This window comes from Miscanthus floridulus, chromosome 10, assembly GCF_019320115.1.
Source record: "Miscanthus floridulus cultivar M001 chromosome 10, ASM1932011v1, whole genome shotgun sequence".
NCBI classification, from domain to species: Eukaryota; Viridiplantae; Streptophyta; class Magnoliopsida; order Poales; family Poaceae; genus Miscanthus; species Miscanthus floridulus.
The window spans coordinates 41,304,210-41,332,124 of record NC_089589.1 but is presented as its reverse complement, the minus strand read 5'-3'; the positions used below and the strand labels follow the sequence as shown (position 1 = coordinate 41,332,124).

The following is a 27,915-nucleotide window of genomic DNA, read 5'->3' as shown; positions in this document are numbered from 1 at the left end:
GCGGTCGTGTCCCGGCGAAGTAGAGTAGGCGCCGCGGTAGGGAGCTTGGCACGGCGGCGGTGGAACCCGCCGGTGAGGGCGCTGCGGGGCGCGATGCTGGCGAGACCGGACTCCCAGGCACCGGCAAACCAGGCGGGCGGGACACGGGAATGGAACGGCGCTGCGGGGTGCTGAGCGGATCTAGGGGCGGCATGGTGCAGTGGTCGTCACGGCCGCGGATGCGGCTGTTGCGGCGATGGGACGCATCACCGGCACGGTCAGCAGGCGGGGCTGCGCGGACGACGGCGGGCGGCGATGGCGCCTAGAGAACAGCTGCTGCGGCGCGGGCGAAACGGCGTGTCCATGGGCGCAGTCAGGCGAGCACGGCGGCCATGCACGGCCGCGGCAGAAGAGGAAGAAGAGGGGCGTGGCGGTGGTGTGGCGCACAGCTATGGAACCGAGGGCGCGGGCCAGCGTGAGGCCGAGGTGCGCGCATACGCGAGTGGATGGAAGGCGGCGGCATAGGTGGAGCAAGGTGCTGCGGCTCGGTGACGGCAGGTGAACGGCGGGCGCGCATGCGCGGCCAGCAGCGGGGTGCGGGAGGAGCAGAGAGGCGCTGGCACCTACGTGGACAGCAGCGCGGAAGCGCTCGATGCGGGGAGGAAGAAGGAGACGCGCGGGTGCTGTGGAGCAGCAGGAACGGCGCAGCACAGGGGCTCGTGCGCGGAGGTGGGGCTACGGTGGCTCCGGCGCGGAACGAAAAGGCAGCGCAGAGAACTTGCGCAGCACAGGTTCAGAACAAACCGATGGAGACATAGGAAATCACCACCACACCACACGTTTGTTTAACCTTAAGCGCCGACTGCAACGATGTGATGGCTACCTATAGCAACATTCCGAATGGAAGCTTTTCATGTCCTACTAGTTGGAGTAGTAGGTAGGCGCCGTCGGCAGAGCCGCAGCGCAGAATGAGTCCATCTTCTCTCATTCTCATGGAATCAGACAAGCTCTCTCATGGAACCAACCAGACAAGAAATTGAGCATGCTGCATCGTCCAAGGCACAGCAACTGCTCGAGACTAGACGTCCACATCCCGTTCTGTAGGATGTTTTGACGAGGTACTCTGTTCATCCAAGATGCATGTTTGCTCTCAAAGGAAGAGCAAGGTAGGAAGAAGAGGAGACAAGGCAGAGCCGCATGCTGGCAGGAGGACTCCACGGTGGGCGCGGCCCTGGGCGGTTGCTGCAGGGCAACGGGCGGATTGCGTCCTGCCAGGCGCGAGGTGAGGTGGTGCGGAGCCGCGCGTGGGTTCGGAAGAGGGAGGAGAACGACGGCACGGCCATCAGAGAAAGAAGACGAAAGGAGGAAACAGCTGAAGTTCGGCCGAGTCCGACCGAAACAACAAGGCAGGCAGGAGACAGCAGTGGCAGGGAGGACGTGGGAAGTAGGTCAGGCGACTGGGACGCTGTCAATCGGCTGCTTGGCGCTGAAAACTCACTGCTGCTCTGCAGGACTGCTGTGCTTTCATTAAAAAAAATTGGACAAGTCGCTGTCAATCAATAGAAAGCTTGCAACACGGACAGCAGCAGTACTAGTAGTTCGGCAGATGCAGACATATATGTGTGCATATATATATATATATATATATATATATATATATGTGTGTAAGCGTGCGCGCCGAGAAGTGCTGGCCGCTCGTGCCGTAAAGTGTGCTGGCTTGTGAACACGAGGAGCAGAGCCGAGTAAAAAGCAGCTGCTGCAGCATTCTGGCCAGCCCTCATTAAGACACTCACCGACAAAAGGACGCAAGAGAGAATGGACAGCGTGAGACAAGGCCTGAATGGTCAGCGGTACTTTTATCATTATTTTAAATGCAACCAAAAATCATACTCTGAATGTTTACTTAAGTACTATATACCAGTCTTATCGTATTTTATTTATAAAATTGTTTTTCGTGTTTAATCAATTAAACACGCCGTTCACTATTTATTTGCTAGAATCGTTATCGGACATTTTTAAATACTTCTACGCGCTGCGTAATTTATCTTGAGCATTTACTTAAGTCCACGAAACTAAGTCATAGGATTCGCTTATCGTCTCGAGTACGTTTTAAATCAAAAATTCGAGAAACTTGTTTCGTAAATTTTTACTTATGCCTAAATCAAGGTGCTAAATAAGCTCGTAACACCAGGGGTGTTACACCTGCTCAGTCCCCCCTTTGGCCAGTTGCTTCCAACGGCTAAGTGGGAGCTAGCTGTTGGGGTTTTGCAAAATTTCGAACTCCCTTCCTCTCAGAAATGATTTTCCACAAAACTTTTATTATATTTTCAATTTTCATAATTATTTAAGAAATGAGAAATGATAATAGAAAAATCTAAACTATTAGAAAATGATTTTTATTTTATTTTTCTGAAAATTTTATTTTGAAGTAAAATTTTAAATTTCGAATATTGAATTTTGAATTTTTGAATTTTTAAAAGATAACTTCCGATTTACCTTCGGCAAGGGCTCGATAGTTATAGTCCATCAGTAAGACATCTCCTCCTTTATTGCTCCGCAGCTGCATGAACAAACTCGGGTGAATTCCCGGGTTGCCCCGGGATTTTCCCCGTGTTGTTGACAAGAATAGCGGCAGCTATTTGGGCTATATTCGTTTCTATCATTTTATTAAAACTCGACTGATTTTTAACAGAGGAGGATAAGCTTTCAATTTTAGAATTTATATTTTCAATCATTTTATCGTTAAACATTAACTTTTTGGTGATATTTTCATTGATTTTAGCTTGACCTAGAACTAGGTCCTTCAAGGAGGGTTGATTCGAATTGAAATTTGAGTTGAAGTTCGAATTACCTCCTTATGGGCGGGACTGGTTGTTCCACCCATTATTATTTTGCTATCGGAACCCGTTGTTGATTTATGCGGCGTCTTCAGGGGTTTCGGGGCAGTCGTTCCTCGAATGTCTAACTTCTCCATAGACTTCACATGTCATATGTGAGTCCATGGCCTAGACGGTGGCCTTCATTGCCCCTTTATCCGCCTCCTTCATGGTATGCATGCATTTTTATTGTTTTCTTTCTCCCCCCCAACTTTGATTTGCCCCCATCTTTTTGATGAGAGTCGTGGCTCCATCGATGGTGAGGGAAAGAAATGCGCCTCCAGCAGCGGCATCTACGTGCCCCTTTGACATGGGCGTCAGCCCCTCATAGAAGTTCTAGAGCATGAGCCAGTTCTCTATCCCATGGTTTGGGCAGGCTTGGATGTAATCCTGTAGCCTCTCCCATGCTTCAGGGATAAATTCTATGGAATTCTGCTAGAAACTTGAAAATTTCCCTTTCATGGCATTGGTTTTGACCATGGGGAAAACTTCATGAGGAACGTCGCAGAACATTTGTCCCACGTGTTGTCTACTTCTTTTTTCTTGTAAAACCACTACTTCGCCTTCCCCGCTAGGGAGAAGGGAAACAGACAGAGTCTAATGCTTGCTGGTGCGACGTCTTTTATGACGATGGTGTCGCACAGCTCAAGGAAGTGCTGAAGGTGTGCACTTGCGTCCTCGCTAGGCAAACCATAGAACTGGTTTGCCTGCACCATCATGATTAGGCCAGTCCGGAGCTCAAAGTTTTCGGTGCCTGTGTTGACAACGGGCCTAATGGGCACGTTGGCAACAGTAGGGGTGGAGTAGTCGAGGAGTGACTTGCCCATAGCGATAGTAGCGGATGGTGCAGGGTCGACTGATTCAACTGCTGGCGGAGTACAGAAGAAGAAGCAGTATGAGACCGGCTCTTTCTTAGGAGTGCCTCTGGATTATTGGTGTAGTTTTCCGGTAGAACAAAACCGATCATACACTATCCTGTTTTCATCCGCAACAGGGAGAAAACAAGCAGAGTTAGCCTACATAAACTATGTCTACCATTCATGAATGTGATCCTGATCATGTCCTACTAGATCTCTTTTAACCTATGTATTCCCCGGCACGGCGCCAGAAAAGCTTATTGGCATTTCTTAGCATCACTACCAAGTTTGGAGATAGAATCCATCCCCGGCAATGGCCCTAGAAATGCCTATTGGTATTTCTTAGCACCGTCACTAAGATTTAGTAAACCTTAGCGACGCCGCCAAGAAACACCAACTACAATAGTTCTTAATGATTATAGAAACAATATCTGCAAGCGCACAGATCTATCGTTATAACATTTCACCTGAAAGTATTTAGGGTATCGGTATTTATATTTTCCTAAAGGAAGGCATGGTGTAAAGAATCTAGCATGGATATGAACGAGATTACATACTTGCATAGTGAACCAAAGTTTATGATAGGAGTAAAAATGGTATATTTAGGATAGTGGGCACACATCTGAGCCAACCTTAAGGATAAAAGAGAAACAAAGAATAAAAGAATGTTCCTAAGTGGAGTAGGATTGTTCTAATATAGGCCGTGCAAAGAATAGTTGATCATACAAATTATATGGTTAGACCTAGATCTAAGTGTAAGATAGGTCAGGGAGGCCACTGAGTACTGGTCTACCAGCAACCTCATGTGATGATTTAGACTCCTACACCCTACCTGAACATCGGGGATTACAAGGGATGGACAGGGCTATCACCACCTGCCGCCTACCCCTCAACCATAGAGTAGGAAATGTATTCACCTGTCCCTATGTACCACGGGCACCACGCCCTGATTACACAGAAACTACCCACATCCCCCCTAGGGGCTCCGACCCTACGGATCGACAAGCATAGGACATGGGCACACCCAAAGCTAGGCACGATGAACCGCTACCTCAACTTAGTTCTAATTCTACTCATATAAGTTATATGAATGTTTAGGCATAATGTTTTACATGTTATGCTCATAACATAGAAACTATATGCTAGTTCATATGTCATGATTATAACATGAAAACTATACTCTAGTCCGTAAGCACAACTATATTGATACTATGAGAGCATGACTATAGAAGAATTCTTCATATTATTCATACCAAGATTCCTTTCTTCCAAGGAAGCCAAGCTCTCCTTGATAGCTCTTGCTAGCTCCAAAATACTACTAAAGTAAAAAGAGTACAAGAGTGGTGTGATGTGTAGAGGCTCCAAATAAGATGTGTGTTGAAGGGTGAGCACTACCCCCTACTTATACTACTTGGTGGTCGGTTTGGGGGAGATAAAATAGGAAACTATCTTGAACCGACCCCAGGTGCATTGATGGCAACTGCCTGCGCAAGGTGGGGCCAGGAGGTGGGGGCGGTGTGCATTCGCACCCAATTTTGCATAGCAAAATCAAGTACTCATATATGTGCGCCCAGGATATTCAAACACACATGTAATCTCAAATTGTAATAATATCAAAGTAAAGTACTTTATTACATCGCATATCTCATCACATTGTTATCACATAGTCTTGCTCATCATCATCATTATTACATAAAGCAGAAAACTAAACCCATGTTGCCACTAGGGACTCCAACTAGGTGGACTTCAACTAGTAATCCTGGACATCTTCAGGAAACTCCTCATATATGACATCTGTTACCCATCCAGGATTTTCATTGAATGTAAAACAAGTGTAAGCGCACCATGCTTAGCAACTATAACAAAGGGATCTATGAGGCTCAAAGGCTTGAAATGGTTTGACTGCAGGTAAGCAATTTTAGTTGCTTAAGTTTTATTACACCTGAATCACTACTTTAGTGAATGAACCAACCCAAGTTATAATAATAATTAATCAAGATTAAGTCATTCCCAAACCAACCATAGTAACCACTAATCATAAAGGATCCAGACCGCTCGTGTCCGTGAGCCCAGCTGTTATAACAAGTTAAAATAATTCTATAGAATTTATACAACTTTACCCCCGAGCCATGATTCCCAATGCTGGGGTTTGCAAGGCCCACAGCACCTCTACCAAGGAACTGTGGCAGGGTTTCACTACTTAACCTTTCACTAGACAACCTAACAAGTTAGTAGCCGCTAAGGTTTTAGGATTGACCAAGCAGATATAGATGCTCTCCTCCGATAGTGGCACACTAATGACGCGTAGCCTAGCACACACCACGGCAGGACAAGAGCCATACCCGACTTGGCACCCCCCCTCTTATGCCTTTCAGTAACCACTAACAAGCTAGAGACGTACTAGTTATGTGATTAAGGTCAGAGCCATGTGACACTTAGGGTTGTATGGAACCTCCTAGGTGGCCACTTTAGGATAAAGTCCTTATGGAGAGGCATTAAAGCACTCAAAACCCAGTACTCTAGCCCCCTAAATAGTTGCTAAAAAGTACAATTTTAGCATATTGCATATATCATTAGTCATGTTAATTATTTATTTTGGGTTAAGCGCCACAGCAACTATCCAAAATGCATCCCAAACAATAGGTAACAAGGATATGTGGTACAAGAGTAATCTAGATAAAGTCCTTAAAGGCGATTCAAAATTAGACACATGCATATGTATAAATTATAGAGTTCATAGGTTCAAGGGGCCTTTGTTACACTTGCCTTCCTCAAAGCAACCTTCCTGGTACTAGTCAGCAACCTGCTCCTCGGCAACCTCGAACTGATCACCCTCTAAACGTGATCCAAATCACCAATCACGAGTCCATTCCAATCATCACATGCATACAAATACATTTCTATTAGAACAGTACACCAAGCAGTAAAAACAATGACTAAAAAGCTTATAAAACTAATCTACGTACTGCTATGAGCACATGAGCGAAAGAATCACTCTAATCGGATTTAAAACATGAAAGTTATGCATAAAACAAATTTTAATGGCAGTTTTGTAAATAAACTAAACTCAATTTTGAATTTAAACGATTTAAATCTGAATTCCAACATACTCTGGACGACGCATCCTATTTTCCATAAATACAGGGGCTAAATCAGAAGAAAATAGGACTAAAAAGAAATGCTATTGAACTGGTATTGGACTGCGGGTTGATTTTGGAAAAACCGAGGGGCTAAAGCGCAAAAGGCACGCAGCGGGTCGTGGTTGACCGCGTCATCGGCTGACTGGCGGCCACATGGCGGCCGCTGGTTGGTGCGGTGCACCACGCGCGCGTGGACGCGCTGACGTGGCACTGCGGACCGAGTCCACGGTCCACGTGGTGGACCGATCCGCCCGTGGAAGATCTGACGGCACAGGATGAAAGGGGATTTTTTCACCACCAGTGCACAGTGCCAACGGCGGTGGCGCCCTTGTCGTCGGGGAGCCGAGCACGGCGGCGGATGCCGGGATGACGTTTCTGAGCATGCCGTTCGAAACGGAGAACACAATGATGATGAATGGAACATCGCGAACTCGATAAGGCACAGAAACGAAGATGGGGAGCACGTCGAGGTGACAGCCCCGCGGAGGCGCCATGGCCGGCGTGATCTAGAACTTGCCGATACGGCGTTCCAGTGCATAAAACGAGAAGGTAAAGGCATAGGATCGATGAGGGGTATACCGTGGTTCCAACGAAGGCGTTCACGGCATCCGGGAAGGCTCCAAGAGATCTGGCGATGGGCGGCGACGGACTGGAAGAAGAGAAGGGCGTCGGTGAGCACGATTGCGGGCAAAACCTTGATGAAAACGAGAAAGGAGAGCACCTATGGTCGCGTCATTACCTAGCGAAGCTCCTGGGCACGATCACGATAACGACCGAGCACTGGAACGGAGAGACTGTGAGTGGGGTGAGTGCGTGCGTGCAACGGTGACCAAAGAGCAGGAAGAGGGTCTCGGCTAGGGGATTTATACGTGGACAGGGGCGGTAGAAGGGGAAACGGGCGCCGCATTGCTTCCCTTCATCACTGTGGCCTTGAAGACGCTCGCTTGATGGCCTCCATCAATCAGATTTTCAAAGCGAATGAAGATGGCGATAAAGGCCGGCTCTGGATTCCCGGCGCGAGGAAGGAGAAAGGTGAGGCGCCGATAGGCGGGCCCCAGCCGCTAGAGAGAGAAGAGAGGGAGAGGGCGCGGGCCAACGCTGCTGATGGGCGGGCCCCGCCGCGCAGTGAGAGAGAGAAGAGAGTGCGGGCGCGGGTGGACGCGGGCTGCTGAGCAGGCCAGCGCCGCTGGGCCAAGGCGGAGCCGATCTGGGCCTGCGCAAGCGCAAAGGGAAGGAAAGGGGGAAACGGGCCGGATGGCCGCCAACGGCCAAAGGCCGGATTTAGCTGCGGTAGAAAAAGAAAAGGAGGCTTGGGCTTGCTCTGTTGCTGGGCCAAAAAGGAGAAAGGAAGAAAGGTTTTTAAACATAAATCTTTTCTATTTTTCAGAGCTTTGAAACTTGGTCAAATTCAAATGAGATTTGAATTCAACCTCAAACAACCTAGCCCTACACTCAACCAAAAACAAGATGCTTCAGCATGAATGCAACAAACATATTTCTAAACCTTATAGTTAATTTTAATTAACCAAAAATTATTATTTGTCCTAGGTTAAAATGCACAAAAATTAATTAAATGTCCAAATTTAGTTACTAGATTGTAAATAAATTTTAGGGTGTTACAGTGCACCCACGGCCGCACCAGGGACGGCCCACCTCAGCGCCGCGTTCGTGCTGTGGGCTGCTGGCAGGGCTTGGATCATTCCCACGTCGGTGCTCGCCCAGAATTGGTAGTTGAGTGGGCACTTCTCTTGTTCCTTTGGTGTAGGATCTGCATTACGTTTTCTGGATTGCGCATTTTCATCATATTCCCATGTATTTCATGAATAAGTCATGCAAAACACTAAGTCTCCAATACATGTGGAAATATGTCAATAGTAAATGCATGTGTCAAAAGTTTATTTATTTCTCCCGTTTTAGATACTAATTAGCGGTTGGATATGGTCGTTAAGGACCGCCAACAACCACATTTGAACAAAAGAGTATTAAAGTTAAATACTTTGTACCATGCTACAATCCATTGTTCGTGATTGAGTTTGCAAAGGATAAGAACATGCCATTTTCAATTTAGAGAAGTACATAAATGAGTTGTTTTTGGATGTGCAAAACAGACAGGAACACCTTTGTCTTTCCGAAGAATGGTGTAATATTAAATCGATTGAAATGATCACACGTATAGAGGGAAGGTGAACATGCAGTTCTTTTGTTGATACCTTATCTTTGTCTTCTGCAAACAGCATTCTCCAATCACCCATATATGATAGACTACAAATTTGGGCGTATAGGTCGTACTGCACAAAGAGGGATAAAAAGAAGGAAGATCCGAAATTCAGAATCAACTACCAGAACAAAGAAAATAATTTCATGGCAGGAAACATCAAGTTAGCAATAACCTCGGTGAACTCTTGTGGCAAAAGGAGTAGAGAAGCTGAAGTTGCCATTTCTAGGTTAATTGAGTTGACCTTCCTTATATCCCAGTTGTCAACAAGAACATGAACCTACCAAAATACAGAGAGCAAATCAACTAAGATAATGTCAACCTCGCAATGCAAGATATCCATATACACACATAAAAGGTAAAGGCACTACAATTGTGCAGTGAGCGACCCAAAATACTAGACAGCCAATGAATATAACCTCAACCAGTAAAACAAATAAATAAAGTAGTCACACGAATACGGTCCATATCAGGCAAAATGTGTATCACCACAGCCACAAAAGATAATTGGAGCCACGGTCTAAAAATCAGACAAGAACATATTAAGCACGCAATCCCAATCTAGCAAAATCAGCATTATGTGATTGTACATTTTGAAGAACAGGGCATTTCACATTCATGCCGGTTTCTGCAGCCGGCCACTGAGGTAGAACCTGTCCCAGGTCAACACATCCATCGCCAGGTCCCTCATCCTCACCACCCCATACTTGATCCTTTGCACCACCAAAAGACAAATTTCTTCAGCAAGTGCTCAATTCACGCACAGACAGTGGAACACAATGCCAAGGCGCAGCCGTTCATGATACCTTGTCTCTCCACTCCACAAACAGGTTGACGTACACCCCGACCCCAACACGAGGAAGTGTTGCCACGGAGGCGATTGCTGCCGAGGAAGTGAAGGTGGGGGGACATAGAGCACCTTGACCTTGCTGACGCTGTCCCTGATCCTGCCATCCCGGTACTGCTGGGGTTGTCTAGGACAGTGGTGAAGCTAGAGCAAAATAGAGCGGGTGCACTTAGCATGTGAAATTTCAGACATAATCATTGTTTTTACAATTATGCACCCCCTAATCTACATGTAGCTTCGCCCCTGGCTGAGGAGGATACCTCGCCTGATTCTGCTGAATGGGTCTCCGTGGTCGCAATGGAGGTGGGCGCCGTGGCTCCGGTTGCCACACCCAACGGCCGCCTTTCGTCATGGATCGCTTAAGCACCTCTGCGTAGGCCTTCCTTGCTTCCCCTTGACTCCAGATCTCCCCGAAACTGATTCTCACCGGTTGCTTATCGATTCGGTCAGATCTCCGCACCGGGAAGCAATCAGCTGGTGTAAAACACTTCCGCTCAACAAGCTCTTTCCTGATCCAAAAAAGTTGGCTGGATTTTGAGGTGTATTTGGTGGAGGACAGAACCCTAGGTTCGCCCTGCGGCGTGGGGAGTCGATGGCCCCATAGCTGGCTAAAAAACTCGATGACGATTTCATTCTCCTCAACTGCAGGATCGCCTGGTCGATACCTAGCCTCAGCGGACGATCTCGCCCCTCTCTCGCTGGCTGGTGGTGGGCGCGCCCCTTTTTCCTCTGACGGGTGGACCTGATCTTAGGATGGGGCCGTGTAGTCAGCCAGGGAGGGTGCGGCCTGGGGGTGGGTAGAGGTCATGGACCTGTCAGCGACGTGGAGACGACGTGGGAGCCATTCTTCAATTTCTAATTTCTTTCGATGTGGAGACGACGTGGGAGCCATTCTTCGATTTCTAATTTCTTTCTCAAGGACATGGAGTTTCTTCCCCAACGCAACTATTTCTTCAGCAGATTCCAAATCTTCCATCCCAGAACCCAAACCCCCCACAATCCGCGCCGCGATGCTCCGCCGCCGCCGTGCTCCGCTCCTCCTGGCTGCTGCCGCGGCGGGCGCCGCGCTGGTAGCCGCCTCTCCCTCCGGCGAAAACGGGCGAAGCGTCGCCTCCGCGCTCCACCACGGCGTCGCCCGCTCCTCCCGCGCCGTCTACACGGTTCACCCTCCCCTATCTGTTGCTATTGCTACTGCTCCTGTGTTTCGGATGGTGCTTTTGCTCAATTTTATAGCCGTTGGCTGTCACAGATTGGTTTTGTGGTGGCGGATTACAAGTATTCACTGAGGGGTCTGGATGCTAGATCGGCGGACTACCGTGTTAAGCTCTCCGAGGTATGGGTTCTGCCCAGGATGTGATGCTGTGCCGTGCCAATTATATGTATGGGTGTTTGTAGGCTGGTTGAAGGCATTTGTTTTGCCACCATGTTATGAACTTGTGATTGTTGTATTGTATCATTGATAAGCTGTTTTAAAACGATAGCTAGGTAGGTTTAGAAACATTAACTCCATGGCTCCCCTTGTTCAAGTTGTCTGGCACTATGCATAATTATTGGAAACAGAATTTGTTTTGAGATGATGTGAAATTCATGTTTATACAACAAGATCACCATGTGACCATGTATTCTTTCTGCGTTGTCTAATGTGTCTGTGCTGAAACACGAGAGGAATCAATTATTTCTGGTGTACTAACTATTTGGATCACAAGTTCAAAATTGTTGCTTAGGAGGAAACATCATAGAATGCTTGATTGCCCTTGATGTCAGAAGCCTCCTGGACCCAATTTTAGTTATTTATACGCTCTGTATTGAATATATACAATTAGTATTTCATTTTAGAATGTGACAGTTGATATACCTAGAGCTTTACTCCTTTCTATGACTGAACTCATTATTCCCTAAACCAACTTGTGCAACTGAATAGACTGTATTCTGCAGGTCCTCCAATCATTTGATTGGCATGCCATAGTGTTCTTCTCTTTTAGAATGGCTGTACCCTGTGATATTACATCTAATGTTTCTCGTGCATTTAGGAGTAGACATAGTCCACAGATTATTTTAGATCAGATAAAGGCTTAAATGATACTCCTTTTTTTGGCTTGAGTATAGGTTCATCTGCGTTCAGCAAAAAAGCTACTTAAACTATGTGAAGCGAATGGAGGGTTTTATGTAAAAGCTGGTCAATATGTTTCATCACTAAGACAAGTGCCAAAGGAGTACTCATCAACTCTCTCCTGCCTGCAAGATCAGGTTCACTATTAGTGTCTACCCGAATGATATTGTATAAACATATGACATTACTTGTTATTTACTATATTTTTTTTCTAAAAGCTCAGGCAACTCCATCCAAGTTTCAAGATATCAAAGCAGTAATAGAACGGAATTTTGGCAAGGAATTGTATGACATGTAAGTATGTGAATGTTTATCCTTTTTAGATTGGCTATTTATTACTGGTACCTGTGGTTGGAATGGAATTTTTGTAGTTTGGCTATTGTGTCTTCACATACTGGTAGTTCTGTAATCCACCTCATACCTTTCATTCAGCTGCTTGTGTTGAATGTTCTTGCCAGCTTGTTCCTTGTGTACTACCGCAATTCCCTACTAGCATACTTAATAAATCATTTGGCTATTTTTTACATTAATTCGAAATTATGGGGTAGTAAAAAGAACTTTATCCCCATGTCCATGCCATTGACATCATTTGAAGTCTTAAACTTGTGAATGTACAAACTGTTGCACTTCATCTCATACTTTTGTTTGTTTTTCTGTGGATTATGTGCTATATAATTCTTTCTATAGTACCTTATAGTGTGAAAATATCATAAATGTAATATGTATCAGATTCCTGGAATTTGACGAACAACCAATTGCTGCTGCATCAATTGCTCAGGTTTATCGAGGTCGTTTGCATAACAATCAAGATGTAGCTGTCAAGGTGAGGTTCTTGTTCAACTGCCTCAATTCCTGTTCCATTTTCGCTAAGATATATTGTTGTTTCAAGGAAGATATCATCATGATGTTGCTAACAGTCTTAAAGAGCCGACAAGAAATTTTCATTACAATGTTACATGGCATATCCAGTTATCCAAGAATTCAATGTTCTTGTTTATACCACGACACCAGTTTTTTCTGTGTGGATAAAATGTGACTTACCATTTTTAGAATACAATATGGCCGCTGTTTTAGTATACAATTCACCCTTTTAGAAGAGTATAGGTATTTATGGAATAGCTTTTCACTTCAAGAGTAACGTATAATATCTTATTTCATACTTAAGTAAAACCAACAATCTAATGGTGCACATTATACCAGTTTGGACTCATTGCATTTCATAAAGACCAGAAGTAAATTTAGAAGTTGGGTCACTTTTAAATAGGTGTTAATTGTCACCTTCAGGCATAATTTAAGTGGAGCATTGGCATAAAAAGCTATATGGAGGGAACTGGTTTGAAACTGAAGCAACTGAGCTGAACATGAATATTTCATCAGAATTGCCTTGAGTTGAAACTTTATTAAGGTTATTTTAAGTATAGTGGTATACCTAACTTGGCCCTTATTGTTTAGTTCTGTCTTGTATATATAATATATGTTTAGCCTAACGTTGAATGAAGTGTAGAATTGTTAGTAAACAAGGTAGAAGCATGGCTCTGCTGCATATATTGTTCTTTCCATATTGTCATTTTTAGTGGTGCAGTGAGCACAACATCATCACTTAGTTCATTCTGAATATAGAAAACACCTGCAGCAAATGTCCTCTCTAACATATGCATAAATAATAGATCTATACATATCCTGCCATGTACACATGTAAATTTGCTTGAGTTGTGCTAAATCTATTAAAATCGTAGCGAGCTTTCATACCAATTTTTGTTACATCTAGGTTCAATATCCTGGATTGGAGCAGCGAATGAAGATAGACATCATGACATTGTCATTCTTGTCAAAAACGGTCTCTTGGGTATGAACAGCAAAATTTTGTTTCCTTTTTATTGTGCAATGCTAATAATTTACCAGTTGGTACATCTAATTCATCTTGTATGCTAAAATCATTGGACACAGTTCATTCACTTTTACTTCAATATACTTTAAGAAGATCAGTAAATGACCCCATTTCATTAAGACTAGTAGTTTGGGTATCATATTTTTTGCATTAGGTTTAGCTAAAGGAAATTGTAGTCTAAGTATATACTTTCATGTGTCAACATTGATTGCTAATTGATACAATTCTACAAAGACTTTATTTGTGCTGAATGAAATGATGCCAACATTGAGCGTTGAAAATGGGTGCACTGGCCTTTTACATGGCAGTTTCCATTATTGGGTAGCTTTGGATAGGCTGTGGTTCAGTGACCACCATTGTTCCCATCTTGTACTCCATTGTGGTCATTGTTTTAATTCATATTTTTGAAAAAAAAAAACATATTTGTGTGGTCCTTTTTCTTTATTGAATGAATTTTGTGACACTTGACACTTTGACATGCACCATAATGCTGTTGCCATGTGCTTTATCCTTTTTTTTTAACATGAAATACAGCAGGGGAGGCCCCCACTGTATGATTTTATTAAAAGAAACAGAGCTGTACAGAAAAACCTTCAAAGGGAGGAGAAACAACAGAAGGGTGTACCCAGTGCACCGCTCTGTGTGGGGTCTGGGGAAGGGTGTCAGTGGCAAGCCTTACCCTCGCCTGTGCAATGCGAGGAGACCGCGACTCGAACCCGGGACCTTCCGGTCATAGGCGGTAAGACTCTACCGCTTGCACCAGGCCCGCCCTTCTGGAGGAGAAACAACAGAGTAAAAGAAAAACCCAGGGGAGGGACAGCAAAACAAAAACTAAACTAAGGAAGCTATACAATCTAGGAAGACAGATGCCGATTGCCATGACTGTATGGCTGGGATTTAGTGGCAACTGGTCCCATCCTTTGCCCTCCACTGTGGTGATCTTATCTTTTTTTAGATTAACATGTTTCAATGGTCCTTATGGTGAACTGAACTTTGCTGATTTAAAATCTGACATGTACACACTGAACAATGCATTTATAAACAAGTTAATTTTAATGTGTGCCTTGGTGCTAGTACTTTGAAGGGCGGGCCTGGTGCAAGCGGTAGAGTCTTACCGCCTGTGACCGGAAGGTCCCGGGTTCGAGTCGCGGTCTCCTCACATTGCACAAGCGAGGGTAAGGCTTGCCACTGACACCCCTTCCCCAGACCCCGCACAGAGCGGGAGCTCTCTGCACTGGGTACGCCCCCTTGGTGCTAGTACTTTATTAGATTACTGTATATATAGCATGAATGGAAGTCACCATAAGTCGATTGCTTTGAGCAAGCAGGACTCAGTGCAATAGTACCCACTGTATGATCATCTTGTCTGCTGTGTTATTGTTATAATTTGTAGGGCATGCTTTCATGATTGTTGTGCTAATTAATTTTCTTCCAATCAAAACCTGTACATGAATCACCTTCTGTTCTAGCATAGTTTCATAATGTTCTTTTGGCTGGCACAATGAAAATGCTGTCTTTTTCTCTGCAGGTTTATCCTGATTATAAATTTGACAGAATACTAATTGAATTCGAGAAATCCATGACAATGGAACTTGGTAAGTGCATCCAGTTTCTTTTATTATAAACAGCAGATAACTCTTTTTTCTTGAACAAGGTAACTTTTATTTAAATAAATGATCTCTGAGAGATTTCCTATTTAGTATATCTGTTTGATTATTTCTTTTTTATACTCTGTAGTCATAACCAAAGGCCATTTAATTTTTCATTGAACAAATTTTGCATATTCAATGCTAGCTTCTGTTGTCTACTAGTTTTCTCATAATCCAATCAGAAAATAAAAGAACAATAGCCTTGTGAGCAGATAAATAGGTCCACGCCTATAAAAAGAAAATTTAAATATTAGGTTCTTTTTTGTGCACTTATTTACGCTTTTCACATGGATTAAACTTTTTTGTTGGGTGTCATTCATTTAGATGGTTTGTTGATATGCTCATTAATGATTCACTTAATATGTTTTTGTATTATTGAAATAACTGTACCTTTCATTTACAGATTTTACACGGGAGGCTAAGAATTCTGAGAGAACAGCCAGCTGCTTCAGGAAAAATAGTGTTGTTAAAGTGCCTTATGTGTTCTGGGTATGAGCCTAATGAAAATTGTGGAGTTGAGGTTGAAGCAGTATCTTAAACATTAGAAGAATAAACAGATTGTGGTTAAATCAAGTATTTTAAAGTCAAGTCTTTAATTTCATCTGTTTTACAGTGCTGTATTGTGCAACACATACACCCACCACATATGCACGCACAACACACGGTCAACAAGAACATAAAACTTGTTCTTAATGACTGTTCAGTTGTGTCACTTTTATTTTTCTCAAACATGCAGGAGAGCTGAATATCAGTTCATTAAAACTTAAAAGAAGAGGTAACGTTCTTAGGATATACTCCCTCAATTCCAAATTATAAGACGTTTTGGTATTTCTAGGTATATAGTTTTTACTATGCACTATGTCTCGAGTCGCAGTCTCCTCGCATTGCACAGGCGAGGGTAAGGCTTGCCACTGACACCCTTCCCCAGACCCCGCACAGAGCGGGAGCTCTCTGCATTGGGTACGCCCTTTTTTTATGTCTAGATAAATAGTAAAAGTAATGTATCTAGAAAAGCCAAAATGTCTTATAATTTGGAATTGAGGGAGTAGATCCTAACTGCCGAAACCTACCCCTGTAGCACTAGTAACAAAATGAGAGATGACCCAGCTACCTAAACCTACCCCAGCAGCAGTAGCGTCTGGAGATCCCTCGTGCCAGCTGTACGCCACAAAGATCCTTCATTGATCACACTTGAAAAGCTCTATTGAGTTCGCGGACACACCATTGAAAACACAATTGTTCTGGTGTTTCCACAGCTCCCAAGCGACCAATTGGACCAGACTATTGAAACCTTTATGATGTGTCGATGTCTCTTATCCAGCCTTTTTTAGAACACAGTACTGCTAGCTAGAAAAAGATCTCTCTCTCTCTCTCTCTCTCTCTGTGGCATCACAGTGGCGTCACTTACGCTTTTACATGTATGAATTTGACTATGATGTGAACTATCTGCCTTGGCATTTTTGTGACAATAGCTAAACCTGTTGCAGCAACTGACGACCAGGGAGGTTTTGACGATGGAATTTTGTTATGGACACAAGGTAAATGATTAATCCTTGTGCTAACTTATGTATACAAAGTTATGTTTGCGCATTATTTATCTATCAGTAGGTTTGTGTGCAGTTCCTAGAATTTCATCATGCCTTAACCACCTAAACCATGTGCCAAAATATTGAAAACAAGACATATTCCATTACTTAAAAGATTATGGAGGAAAAATAAAGGGAGGTCAGCCTGAAGAGAAGGAAAAGAAGAAGCAATCTGAAATCACTTTTGTTCTTCTGTTGTGACAGGTTAATGACTTGGACTTCCTGCAGAAAACAGATATTAGTCCTACAAAGGTTTAGCTTGACTCTGACATTAATGTATTTTTATGTCATGAATCATTTGGTTGAAGGCTTTTTTGTGTTTATATACATATACATATTATATGGCAAAAAATCTTGACGTTAATGTATTTTTCTATCTAAATGATTTCATCAAAGGCTTTCTTGTGTGTATACACATTACAAATTTGGGGAAAAAAAATCTTCAGCCAAATTCATGAACTCACTAGATTCAGGCTCTCTACTCAGCCCTCATTAGATTGTTAAGTTCACCCACCAGCACCAGCTGGTTCACCAGAAGACAGAAGCTTGACCTGCTAAAGGAAGGGCACACAATATATTTCAATACTCTCTGTCACTAAGGTCCCTCATGCCTTTGCCATAGACTGGGATAGAAATGGTCTGCAATTGTTCCTTTTATAAAATTGTGTTAGCCAAGTACTAAACCAGGGTCTTTTCTCTAGTACCATGTTGATTCATGAACCAACCACCAAAAACCTAAATTTTGTTGAGGAAAGGTGTGGACTGGTGGTGCACAAATGTAAGAAATGAAATACTAGTTTATTAATTCTCTAGTTCTTCATTCTGATGAACTTCAGCATGTATAGCATTGATGTTGCTACCATATACTCCTTGTCATGGTAACTTGTACTGCTTGTTGCTTAACCACACATTTGGTTGCATGTTTGGAACAGCATATGGATTTTCATCCTTTGTAGCATCGAAAAACAACAACAACAAAGCCTTTAAGTCCCAAACAAGTTGGGGTAGGCTAGAGTTGAAACCCATCAGAAGCAATCAAGGTTCAGGCACGTGAATAGCTGTCTTCCAAGCACTCCTATCTAAGGCTAAGTCTTTGGGTATATTCCATCCTTTCAAGTCTCCTTTTATTGCCTCTACCCAAGTCAACTTCGGTCTTCCTCTGCCTCTCTTCACGTTAGTATCCTGACTTAGGATTCCACTACGCACCGGTGTATCTGGAGGTCTCCGTTGCACATGTCCAAACCATCTCAACCGGTGTTGGACAAGCTTTTCTTCAATTGGCGCTACCCCTAATCTCTCATGTATATCATCATTCCGAACTCGATCCCTTCTTGTATGACCGCAAATCCAACGCAACATACGCATTTCCGCGACACTTAGCTGTTGAACATGTCGTCTTTTCGTAGGCCAACATTCTGCACCATACAACATAGCAGGTCTAATCGCCGTTCTATAAAACTTGCCTTTTAGCTTCTGTGGTACCCTTTTGTCCCATCGCCTTACCTCCTTTCATCCTTTTCAACGCCTCTCTGACCTCAGATTCTTGGATTCTCCGCACAAAGCGCCTATTGGTGTCATCAAAAGAGTCATCCAACTGAAAGGTTATGTTCATATTCTCACCATTGAACAATTTGTCAAAATACTCTTGCCATCGATGTCGGATCTCATCCTCCTTCACCAAGAGATGCTCCCTTTCATCCTTAATGCACTTAACTTGGTTGAAGTCCCGTGTCTTTCTCTCCCGAACCCTAGCCATCCTATAAATGTCCTTCTCTCCTTCCTTCGTACTCAAATGTTGGTAAAGATCCTCGTACGCTCTACCCTTTGCCACACTTATAGCTCGCTTTGCAGTCTTCTTTGCCACCTTGTACTTCTCTATGTTGTCCACACTCCTATCATGGTATTTTTTTGTATTCTTTTACATAAGAATACTTAACACATATCAATAAAATGCATAGTCATTAATCAGGACTGTATTACCTGAAAGTATGACACCATCTAAAGTTCTAAACTATGCACAGGCATTTTTTTCTTATATTTTGTCATTTATTTCTGTAACTTAATGTTACCTATGTCTCTTTGTACTTGTTACAAAAAAAAATTCACCTGCCTTTGTATCTTCCAGGTAGCTAAGGCTTTGATTGAACTCTTTGGTGAAATGATATTTGTACATGGTTTTGTTCATGGTGATCCACATCCTGGAAATATATTAGTTTCTCCTCAAGGCCATGGGAAAGGGGGGTGTTATTTTTTTTGTATTCTTTTACATAAGAATACTTAACACATATCAATAAAATGCATAGTCATTAATCAGGACTGTATTACCTGAAAGTATGACACCACCTAAAGTTCTAAACTATGCACAGGCATTTTTTTCTTATATTTTGTCATTTATTTCTGTAACTTAATGTTACCTATGTCTCTTTGTACTTGTTACAAAAAAAATTCACCTGCCTTTGTATCTTCCAGGTAGCTAAGGCTTTGATTGAACTCTTTGGTGAAATGATATTTGTACATGGTTTTGTTCATGGTGATCCACATCCTGGAAATATATTAGTTTCTCCTCAAGGCCATGGGAAATTTTCACTAGGTACTCATTTTGCTCCTGAACATGGTATTGTTATACTTACCTATAATCATTAGACACTTAAATATTACAAGCAATAACACTGTACATGCTTACTTTAAAAAAAAAAAAAAAAAAAAAACTGTACATGCTATAAACAGTAGTGAAGAAATACTACTTGCATTGAAGAAGGTGGTTACCCCTCATTATATTTCTGCTCTTCAGGAATTAACACATGAAACTCCCTTCAAACTTTTGATTGTCACAGGACTCTCTTTAGCCAGTAGAGGGTAGTCGGTAGTGCTACTTATCCGGTGCAGTCATGTGGAAATGTTTGCATAAAAATTACTTTCCTTAAATACCTATGGGTAAATTTCACCCCAGGCCCCAGTTAGGTTTCTTTTCCACGTCGCATCTCCTGCCAGTAAGCGGCTAAATCAATCAGTCCTGAGACAAACTGGTCAATTCATAAATAGGAGATATCAAAATATATGTTTTCTTGGATGGATTGACTCTGAAGGACAAATCTTTATTATCACTTAGACTTGAATGTTACTTAAAGTGCTGTGAGTTGGGTTTTCACTGGTTTATGTGGGCTGAAATAAAAACTGGCATCACCTAGTTTTGCTGCACTTGTTGTCATAACCATCGTGCTGGTTCACTTATAACTGATTTCAGAAACCTCAAATGTAATTTGTGCCATATTAATTAACAACACAAGATACAAAAGTAGGAAAACTGATAAGTGTATCTGGTATCGTCAAATATGAATTCCACTTGTTTCTTTTGTTTCTCGTACTTCATTGATATAGTACTCATAAGGACCTGGTGGAGCCATACACTAAAATGAACTAATTTGCATTGACAACTAAATATTTCAAATTTGATTCTTCTGGAATCCCCAGCGATTGCAAATGACAACTTGTGCAATGAGGCATTGCTCTTTTTGGAGCAGAGCTCTCTTCCTGCTTTTGAAAAGGCACATATTTAGTTCTTGATAAAACCTTTTGAATCCTTATAAGGGGGTTGATAGGAGGCTAAAGGACTAAAGCTCCCAAAAAGCAGTACCAGGCATTTGTTCTTGCGGGAGCATCTTGTTCTCCACTGGATGCTATCTTTATTATGGGGTTGTAGGGCTTGGAGGGAGCTAATGGGAGCACTCACCATTGTGTGGAATATGAGTTCACCTCTTCTATTTTGTAGAATCTGTACATCTAAAATTGTGTATGGCTTTTGCAGTTCTGTTGGATCATGGAATTTATAGAGAATTGGACCAAAAGTTCAGATTGGACTATTGTCAGCTATGGAAAGCACTGATATTGTTGGATGCGAACAAAATTCTGGAATTAGGTGAACAGTTTGGTGTTGGCAAATACGCAAAGTACTTCCCTGTAATATTCACAGGGAGAACTATAGAAAGGTAAATGTTTATTTCTCTTATATATACCATGACACAGTAATCATTATCATTGAGCAATATAAAGCTTGTCTCAACAGCGTTCATAGGGCATCGTTCTTGAGACAAGAATAAAAAATGATAAGCTCATGCTACACAGTTTAATTCTTCTCGCAAGTGAAGCCAATGCACACATATCCAAATGGGTAGGAATTACTTTAATCAGTTGTGAACAATGTTCAAATTTAGTTTCAAATAGGACTGCATAAAGGAAAAAGATGAATCAGTATCGGTTATTTTTTTATTAATATATTTAGTATTTACTGTATGTGAATTGGATGGAGCCTGCATTGTCTGTTTGTTCCACTAAAGTTTTGAACTAGAATTAACTTTCATAGAACTTTCTATGTTTCCTAGTTTGATCCAAAAAAATTGCCTAACCATGGATGGCTTCCGTGTGATTATTTTGATGCGAAACTAATGCATCCTTGGTGTACCTCATGTGCTTGTAGCTGATGTCACAATCTATTTCCTGATTCCTGAGTAAACTATGTTTGTATAACTCATTCTGTCATAATTATCAGCAAGTCAGCTCTTGGCACACAAATGCCTGGCGAAGAGCAGAGGCGTTTAAAAGAGGAATTACACTCTCTAAGAATGGATGGTATATCTTCATTTATGGAATCCTTGCCACCGAACTTTTATGTCATACTGCGAACAGAGTAAGGAAATTGTTGTCAGAGCACATCACGTTATTGTTGTTAACTTCACTCTTGGGGCACCACCGGACTTTTATAAAATATTCGATCTCAATTCCAGCGGACTATTGAGGTCCATTTTAGGCAACCTTGGGGCACCACGCCATGTTCGGCTTCTCACTTATGCAAAATGTGCTATACATGGCCTTGAGAAACAGCCCAAAATGGAGTCTGGTATGTCTCAAGTCAACTGGAAATACATCTTCCTATCCTAGCTTACAGCCTCTTAATGTCTTGGAGATGTTCAATTCTATTCAGGTGCAATCAGCCTTATGTTCTTGAATGTCAAAACAAATGTCAGCTATCTCCGCCTGAGAGTAATTATTGGTGAGTAAAACCATCACTGCCCTAATGAAATGGTGCCAAGTGGAAGGTCGTCAACAAACTCAGACAGATGTTACAGGAGATCAGTCAAGGATTTCATCTCCATATGTGATGCCCAGAAGTCAGGGACGTGGTGAATTAAGGGTACAAGAAAGGTGGGGGAAGTTGGAAGTACGTATCATAACTGTGATTGTTCTGTTGCAATTTGCAACTTGTAAATTGGAGGTTGTGTTGTGTCAAGGAGTCAAATCATAACTGTGATTGCTCTGTTGTAATTTGTAAATTGTACGTTGGAGTTGGCCTCGTTCGTTTGCCCTTAAACCCGACTTGATCCGCTTCTTTTTTCATCCGAAACCGTGTTTTTTCTCTCACAAATTTCTCCAACATTCCTCCAAACTATTCAAATTCTTCCAAGCAAACAGGCCGAGTCCAGGTGGCACTTTTTATTTTTTGGGTTGGACCATGTACAGTTCATTCTCAAAGTGTTAGGCGGTAAAAAAATTGTTGCCCCAGGAACCAAACTTACGCTAAAGAAAGTGGAATGGAACGCTGAGTGAAGACAGATTTGCCTGGAAACTGCACAGCAGATAATAGTTAATATATATGCGTGGTGTTGAATCTGGAGCATTGACGTTTCTGGTCCTACAAAATTTCAGCCGGTCTCAGGCTTTCAGCAGCGAAAAACATATACGATACTGATTGTCATAAACTGCATGAAACCCTGAACTCGAACTAGCAAAAGCCTAGCATACACCAATGTGGAAAAAAGAAGGCATTGGCTTAAGCTACTCTAGATTGCCAAGCCTTAGCCATCTTCTTCCCGAGGTATTGAGCAGCAACTGCACCACCAGAGGCGAGCAGACCAGACATTGCTTGCCGCATGCTTGAAACCATTACTCGGCGCCTCAGGGCCCTCCATACACAGTTTGCTGCCATGTCCTTTGAAGAAACTATGGTGCGTGGTGGTATTTCTACAGAAAAATTGTCTGCACTGAGAATGTGTTATAGAATGATCAAGGCTACAAGATTGATGAGACCATCACGTGCATTCCAACCTTTTCCATGCAATGTGTGTCTTCCTTGCATTTGCCTTTGGATCGTCCACGGAAGAACATAGAACAGTTCATTTGTTGTTGATGGACCACAATCCTGTAGACACGCGACTCTAATAGTTAGAAATTCAAACCAAGCATACAAGTACACTTACTGAAGTGATGCAATTTATACAGGCTCCAAATTCATACTCAGCTTCGATTCCATATAAATCCATAAGGACATTGACATGATCTCTAGTGTTGCACCGACTAGTTATATCTTTAAGAATATATCATTTTATTAAATCAAAAGAGTGATATATTATCATTTTATTAAATCGAAAGAGTGATATATTATGAAAGTATGTTTCATGATAAATCTAGTAACATTAATCTCATGTTATTAATTTATATAACTGTTTAGTTACTGCTAATCAAAGTTAAAATAGTTTGACTTAGGAAAAAGTTGAATGGACTTATATTTGGGATCAGGTGTAGTTACAATTGCTACTAGGATGGGAATCCATACGAATTTTCCAGAGTGGTAAAAAAAGTCGGGATAGCAAAGGTAAGAAAAATAAAGCAGCAAGGCAAGTGCAAGAGAACATTTGCATGTTGTGTGGTCCACAAAGAATGGTGAAAGCCAGAGGCAAAGCACTTCTATAGTTTTATCTCTTTGAACAAACTATGAGTATGAGCAGAAGGTAACAAACCTGCCGGAAAGTCTTATACTGTCCATGGGATGATGTCTTCAATAGCCCTTCAGCAATATACTCTTGCAAGAGGGGTCTGTACATCAATTGAAACGACTGAAAACTACCCTCAACAATCTTCTTCACCTGATTTATAGTAGGAATTGGGTATGAAATTATAAACCAAATAGAAATCCCATTAACACACTATCTTATCCTAAACTTGCAGACAACAACAAAAAGTAACCACAAAACAATAATAATTTATACAATCTTCGAACCCAGTATGCAGATCCAATAAAAGCAACAGAATTTAGAGGCTAAGATCTCAAAGGACTAAATTGTCAATTGTCTTATCAGTCCCTCCCATGAAATAAATAACTACCAACCAGTGTATTTTGCTCATCACAGTGAAACCAGTAATAAACTGGTATGCAGTACCTAAATGTATGTTCCATTTTGCCACAGTTTAGGGCACCACAAATATATATGGCGATATGGTCAAATGGGCCTAATTTGAACAGAAGAATATTGAAGTTAAATACTGTGTACCATGCTACAATCCATTTGTTCGTGGTTGAGTTTGCCAATAAGAACATGCCATTTTCAATTTAGAGAAGTACATAAATGAGTTGCTTTTGGATGTGCCAAACAGACAGGACACCTTTGTGAAGAATGATGTAATATTAAATTGAATTGAAATGATCACAAGTATAGAGCAAAGACGAACATGATTTATTTTGTTGATACCTTATCTTTGTCTTCTGCAAACAGCATTCTCAAATCACCCATATATGATAGACTACAAATTTGAGCGTATAGGTCGTACTGCACAAAGAGGGATAAAAGGAAGATCAGAAATTTAGAATCAACCCAACCAAAACAAAAAAAAATAATTTCATGGCAGGAAGCATCAAGTTAGCAATAACCTCGGTGAACTCTTCTGGCAAAAGGAGTAGAGAAGCTGAAGTTGCCATTTCTAGGTTAATTGAGTTGACCTTCCTTATATCCCAGTTGTCAACAAGAACATGAACCTACCAAAATACAGAGAGCAAATCAACTAAGATAATGTCAGCTTCGCAATGCAAGATATCCATATACGCATAAAAGGCACTACAATTGTGCACTGAGCGACCCAAAATACTAGACAGACAATGAATATAACCTCAACCAGTAAAACAAATAAATAAAGTAGTCACACGAATACGGTCCATATCAGGCAAAATGTATCACCACAGCCACAAAAGATAATTGGAGCCATGGTCTAAAAATGAGACAAGAAAATATAAAGCACACAATCCCAATCTAGCAAAATCAGCATTATGTGGTTGTACATTTTGAAGAACAGGGCATTTCGCATTCATACCGGTTTCTGCAGCCGGCCACTGAGGTAGAACCTGTCCCAGGTCAACACATCCATCGCCAGGTCCCTCATCCTCACCACCCCATACTTTATCCTCTGCACCACCAAAAGACAAATTTCTTCAGCAAGTACTCAATTCACACAGCCAGTGGAACACAATGCCATCGAACACAAGGCTCAGCCATTCATGGTACCTTGTCTCTCCATTCCACAAACGGGTTGAAGTACACCCCGACCCCAACACGATCCGCCAGCCGAGTGATCTGAGCTCCAACAAAAACCAAGAAACAGCCGACCATTCACACAGTTAGCCAACAGCCAACCAGAAAGATTGTGGTGATGTTGCTCTGAGCCTATGATGAAGCTTACGGCGCCTGCACCGAAGCCTGCCATCCAGCGGGAGTAGTGCGCGGGGTTCCTTTCCAGGTTCTGCACCGACCAAGAAACAATTCCGTCAGGATAACATCAATTTAAGAATATGAACCCCAATTTGACAGGGATTGGTTGACCAAACTGAGAGGGAGGTGAGGCGAGGCGAGAGAGATGGTTAGGTTCCTAGCACCTCGGAGTGCCACTGGAGGGGGTCAGCGACGCCGAGGATGTAATCGACCATGGACGTCCCGTCGGGGTGCGCGTGGAGGAGCGTGGAGCCGTACGCGCAGCAGAAGTCCACCGGCGGGAGGAGGTCGCGGAGCGGGCCGGCCAGCTCCGCCGCCCTCTCCTCCTCCGCCGCCACATTCATTTAGGCGCGCGCGCTGGTTGCTAAGAGGCGAGAATTTATACCAGGGGACGGGGGCGCGGCGGTCCCCGGAGCAAGGAGGGAGACGGCCGCCGTCGGCGCGGCGGCGGGGGTTCAGAACGGGGGATGGAGATGGGGAAGGTGGTGCTGAATCTGGGCCGTTGGTGAGAGGGTCGACGGTCTGCATTGGACGCCCCGCAACAAACGGCCCAGGTAGATAAGCATTTTTGTTTTTGTTTTTGTTTTTTATTTATTATATTATATTATATGCTGAATTGTTGATCTTATTTTTATCGCTCCATTCAGAATTACATTTCTGAAAGGTTCATAATTGTTTAATTTTGACCAGAAATTATTTGAATTATAAGTATTTTAGTATTAAAAAATTATGCAACTAGATTCATTTAAAAATATTTTCACAAGTTTTTATATGCATTCTTAAAAAAACAATGGTCACAAGGCTGAAGTACAAATTTGAGATAAAATAAAATGCGGGTGAAATGATAACCCAATTCGCTGCCACATGTTGCATCGGTAATGTTCTATCAGGGCGGTCCGGACGGGATGGCCCCACCTCGTGTCGTGCACCCCTGTGCCTCGCGCCTCGCCCGGTCGCATCCGACCCGCTTCGCATTGTGCTCGCCTCGTGCCTCGTGCTGCGCACCTTGCCCGTGCCTCACGCTATGCGCCGTCCACACCTCGCGCTGCGCTCCCAACGTTGCGTCAACCATCCTCCATTGGGCAGTAGCAAGTACAAGAGCACATGTTGCAACCGTATGTTTCAGATGTATGTTGCATTGTTTCACCTGGCTGTTGCGAAAGTAGATCTAGTGTTGCAAATGTTGCAATGGCTATACACGTATGTTTTAAGTGTATGTTTCAGCAGTTTGAAACGTATATTGCAAATGTTTTATCTGGATGTTGCTTGTGTTGCAGTGGCTATACATGTATATTGCAAGTGAATGTTCTAAATGTTTCACCTGTTTCAGACCTATGTTGCAAGTGTTTCATCTGTATGTTGCATATGTTTCCGACATGTTGCAAGCGTACATTCAAAATATTTCATCTGTTTCAGACGTATGTTGCAAGTGTGTTTATCTGGATGTTTTAGTTACTATACACATATGTTGCAAATGTATGTTTGTAAATGTTTCACTTGTTTTAGGCGTATGTTGCAGAAGTGGTTCATGTTGCAACATTAGCAGGCGTAGGAAGCGAGCGCATGTAGAGGCTGTCCCCACGTGCGCGGGGAGCGAAGCGAGCGTGGGTGGTCCCCACCTGCATGCGCATCAACAGGCATGTGGTGCGCAGCTGATGCATACATGCACGACATGTGTAGGCGCAGCAGTTCCATGTGGCATGCGAGGGCGAGCGTGCGGGCACAACAGTTGCATGCAGGGCAGGCGTCATTCCATTTGTTCATGAGTGGAGCAGATAAATTTCGCATGGGAACCGTGCATGCAGAGAAAAAATTGATGCGTAGTTGCATGCAATAGAGAGAGGGCGCTGCTGGCGCATGCGAGACTAAGGGAGCAGGGCGCGTAGGTGGGTGCTCGGTGCTGGGGCAGGCACGCAGGAGGAGGTGAGGCGCAACAGTCAGGGCGAACAGCACGACGGGACAAGCGCGGGCGTTTAGAACAAACAAGTTCTACTTTTCTAAGTTGGATATTTCTCTACGTTTAAGAATACTGAATACATATCAAGTAGAGATGGATATAATTGGAGAATATAGACATGACCTAGGAGGAAAGAGGAATGAACTTGCTGTACTAGACATGATCTAGGAGGAAAGAGAATACCAGTTTGTGATATCTTTATGAAAACCCTGTAAATATATTATTTTCCATAGGAAGCGCCATTGAGTTCCTTAGTTCCTATATTATAAATTAGCATCTG

General features: G+C 42.9%; 2 protein-coding genes, 1 non-coding gene and 1 pseudogene across 5 annotated transcripts; 2 read left to right on the top strand and 2 right to left on the bottom strand.

The window, feature by feature from the left end:
- Window positions 1-3,213: 3,213 nt before the first annotated feature.
- Window positions 3,214-3,320, top strand: LOC136490323 (small nucleolar RNA R71). The gene has a single exon (XR_010767612.1). It is a non-coding gene; the product is annotated as a small nucleolar RNA R71 (small nucleolar RNA).
- Window positions 3,321-5,436: 2,116 nt separating this feature from the next.
- Window positions 5,437-10,560, bottom strand: LOC136486535 (uncharacterized). 2 transcript variants are annotated; one of them, XM_066483449.1, is made up of 5 exons: window positions 10,175-10,560; window positions 9,658-10,058; window positions 9,243-9,347; window positions 9,063-9,140; window positions 5,437-5,506 (listed from the first exon to the last, which is right to left on the bottom strand). In XM_066483449.1, exons 2-5 carry the CDS (start codon window positions 9,685-9,687, stop codon window positions 5,459-5,461), a joined length of 261 nt encoding a protein of 86 aa, XP_066339546.1. In that variant the 5' UTR covers window positions 9,688-10,058; window positions 10,175-10,560; the 3' UTR covers window positions 5,437-5,458. The 2 variants fall into 2 exon arrangements, with proteins under 2 accessions (XP_066339546.1, XP_066339545.1); XM_066483448.1 differs by lacking the exon at window positions 5,437-5,506 and adding an exon at window positions 6,075-6,547.
- Window positions 10,561-10,705: 145 nt separating this feature from the next.
- Window positions 10,706-22,219, top strand: LOC136488476 (uncharacterized; annotated as a pseudogene).
- Window positions 22,220-22,732: 513 nt separating this feature from the next.
- On the bottom strand, window positions 22,733-26,171 carry LOC136490084 (uncharacterized). Of its 2 annotated transcripts, none has more exons than XM_066486573.1 (9): window positions 25,843-26,171; window positions 25,650-25,709; window positions 25,475-25,543; window positions 25,284-25,376; window positions 24,847-24,951; window positions 24,668-24,745; window positions 23,939-24,064; window positions 23,247-23,340; window positions 22,733-23,177 (listed from the first exon to the last, which is right to left on the bottom strand). In XM_066486573.1, the coding sequence occupies exons 1-9, from the start codon at window positions 26,020-26,022 to the stop codon at window positions 22,972-22,974; spliced, it is 1,011 nt and encodes a 336-aa protein (XP_066342670.1). In that variant the 5' UTR covers window positions 26,023-26,171; the 3' UTR covers window positions 22,733-22,971. The 2 variants fall into 2 exon arrangements, with proteins under 2 accessions (XP_066342670.1, XP_066342671.1); XM_066486574.1 differs by having other exon boundaries at window positions 22,733-23,162.
- Window positions 26,172-27,915: the final 1,744 nt, after the last annotated feature.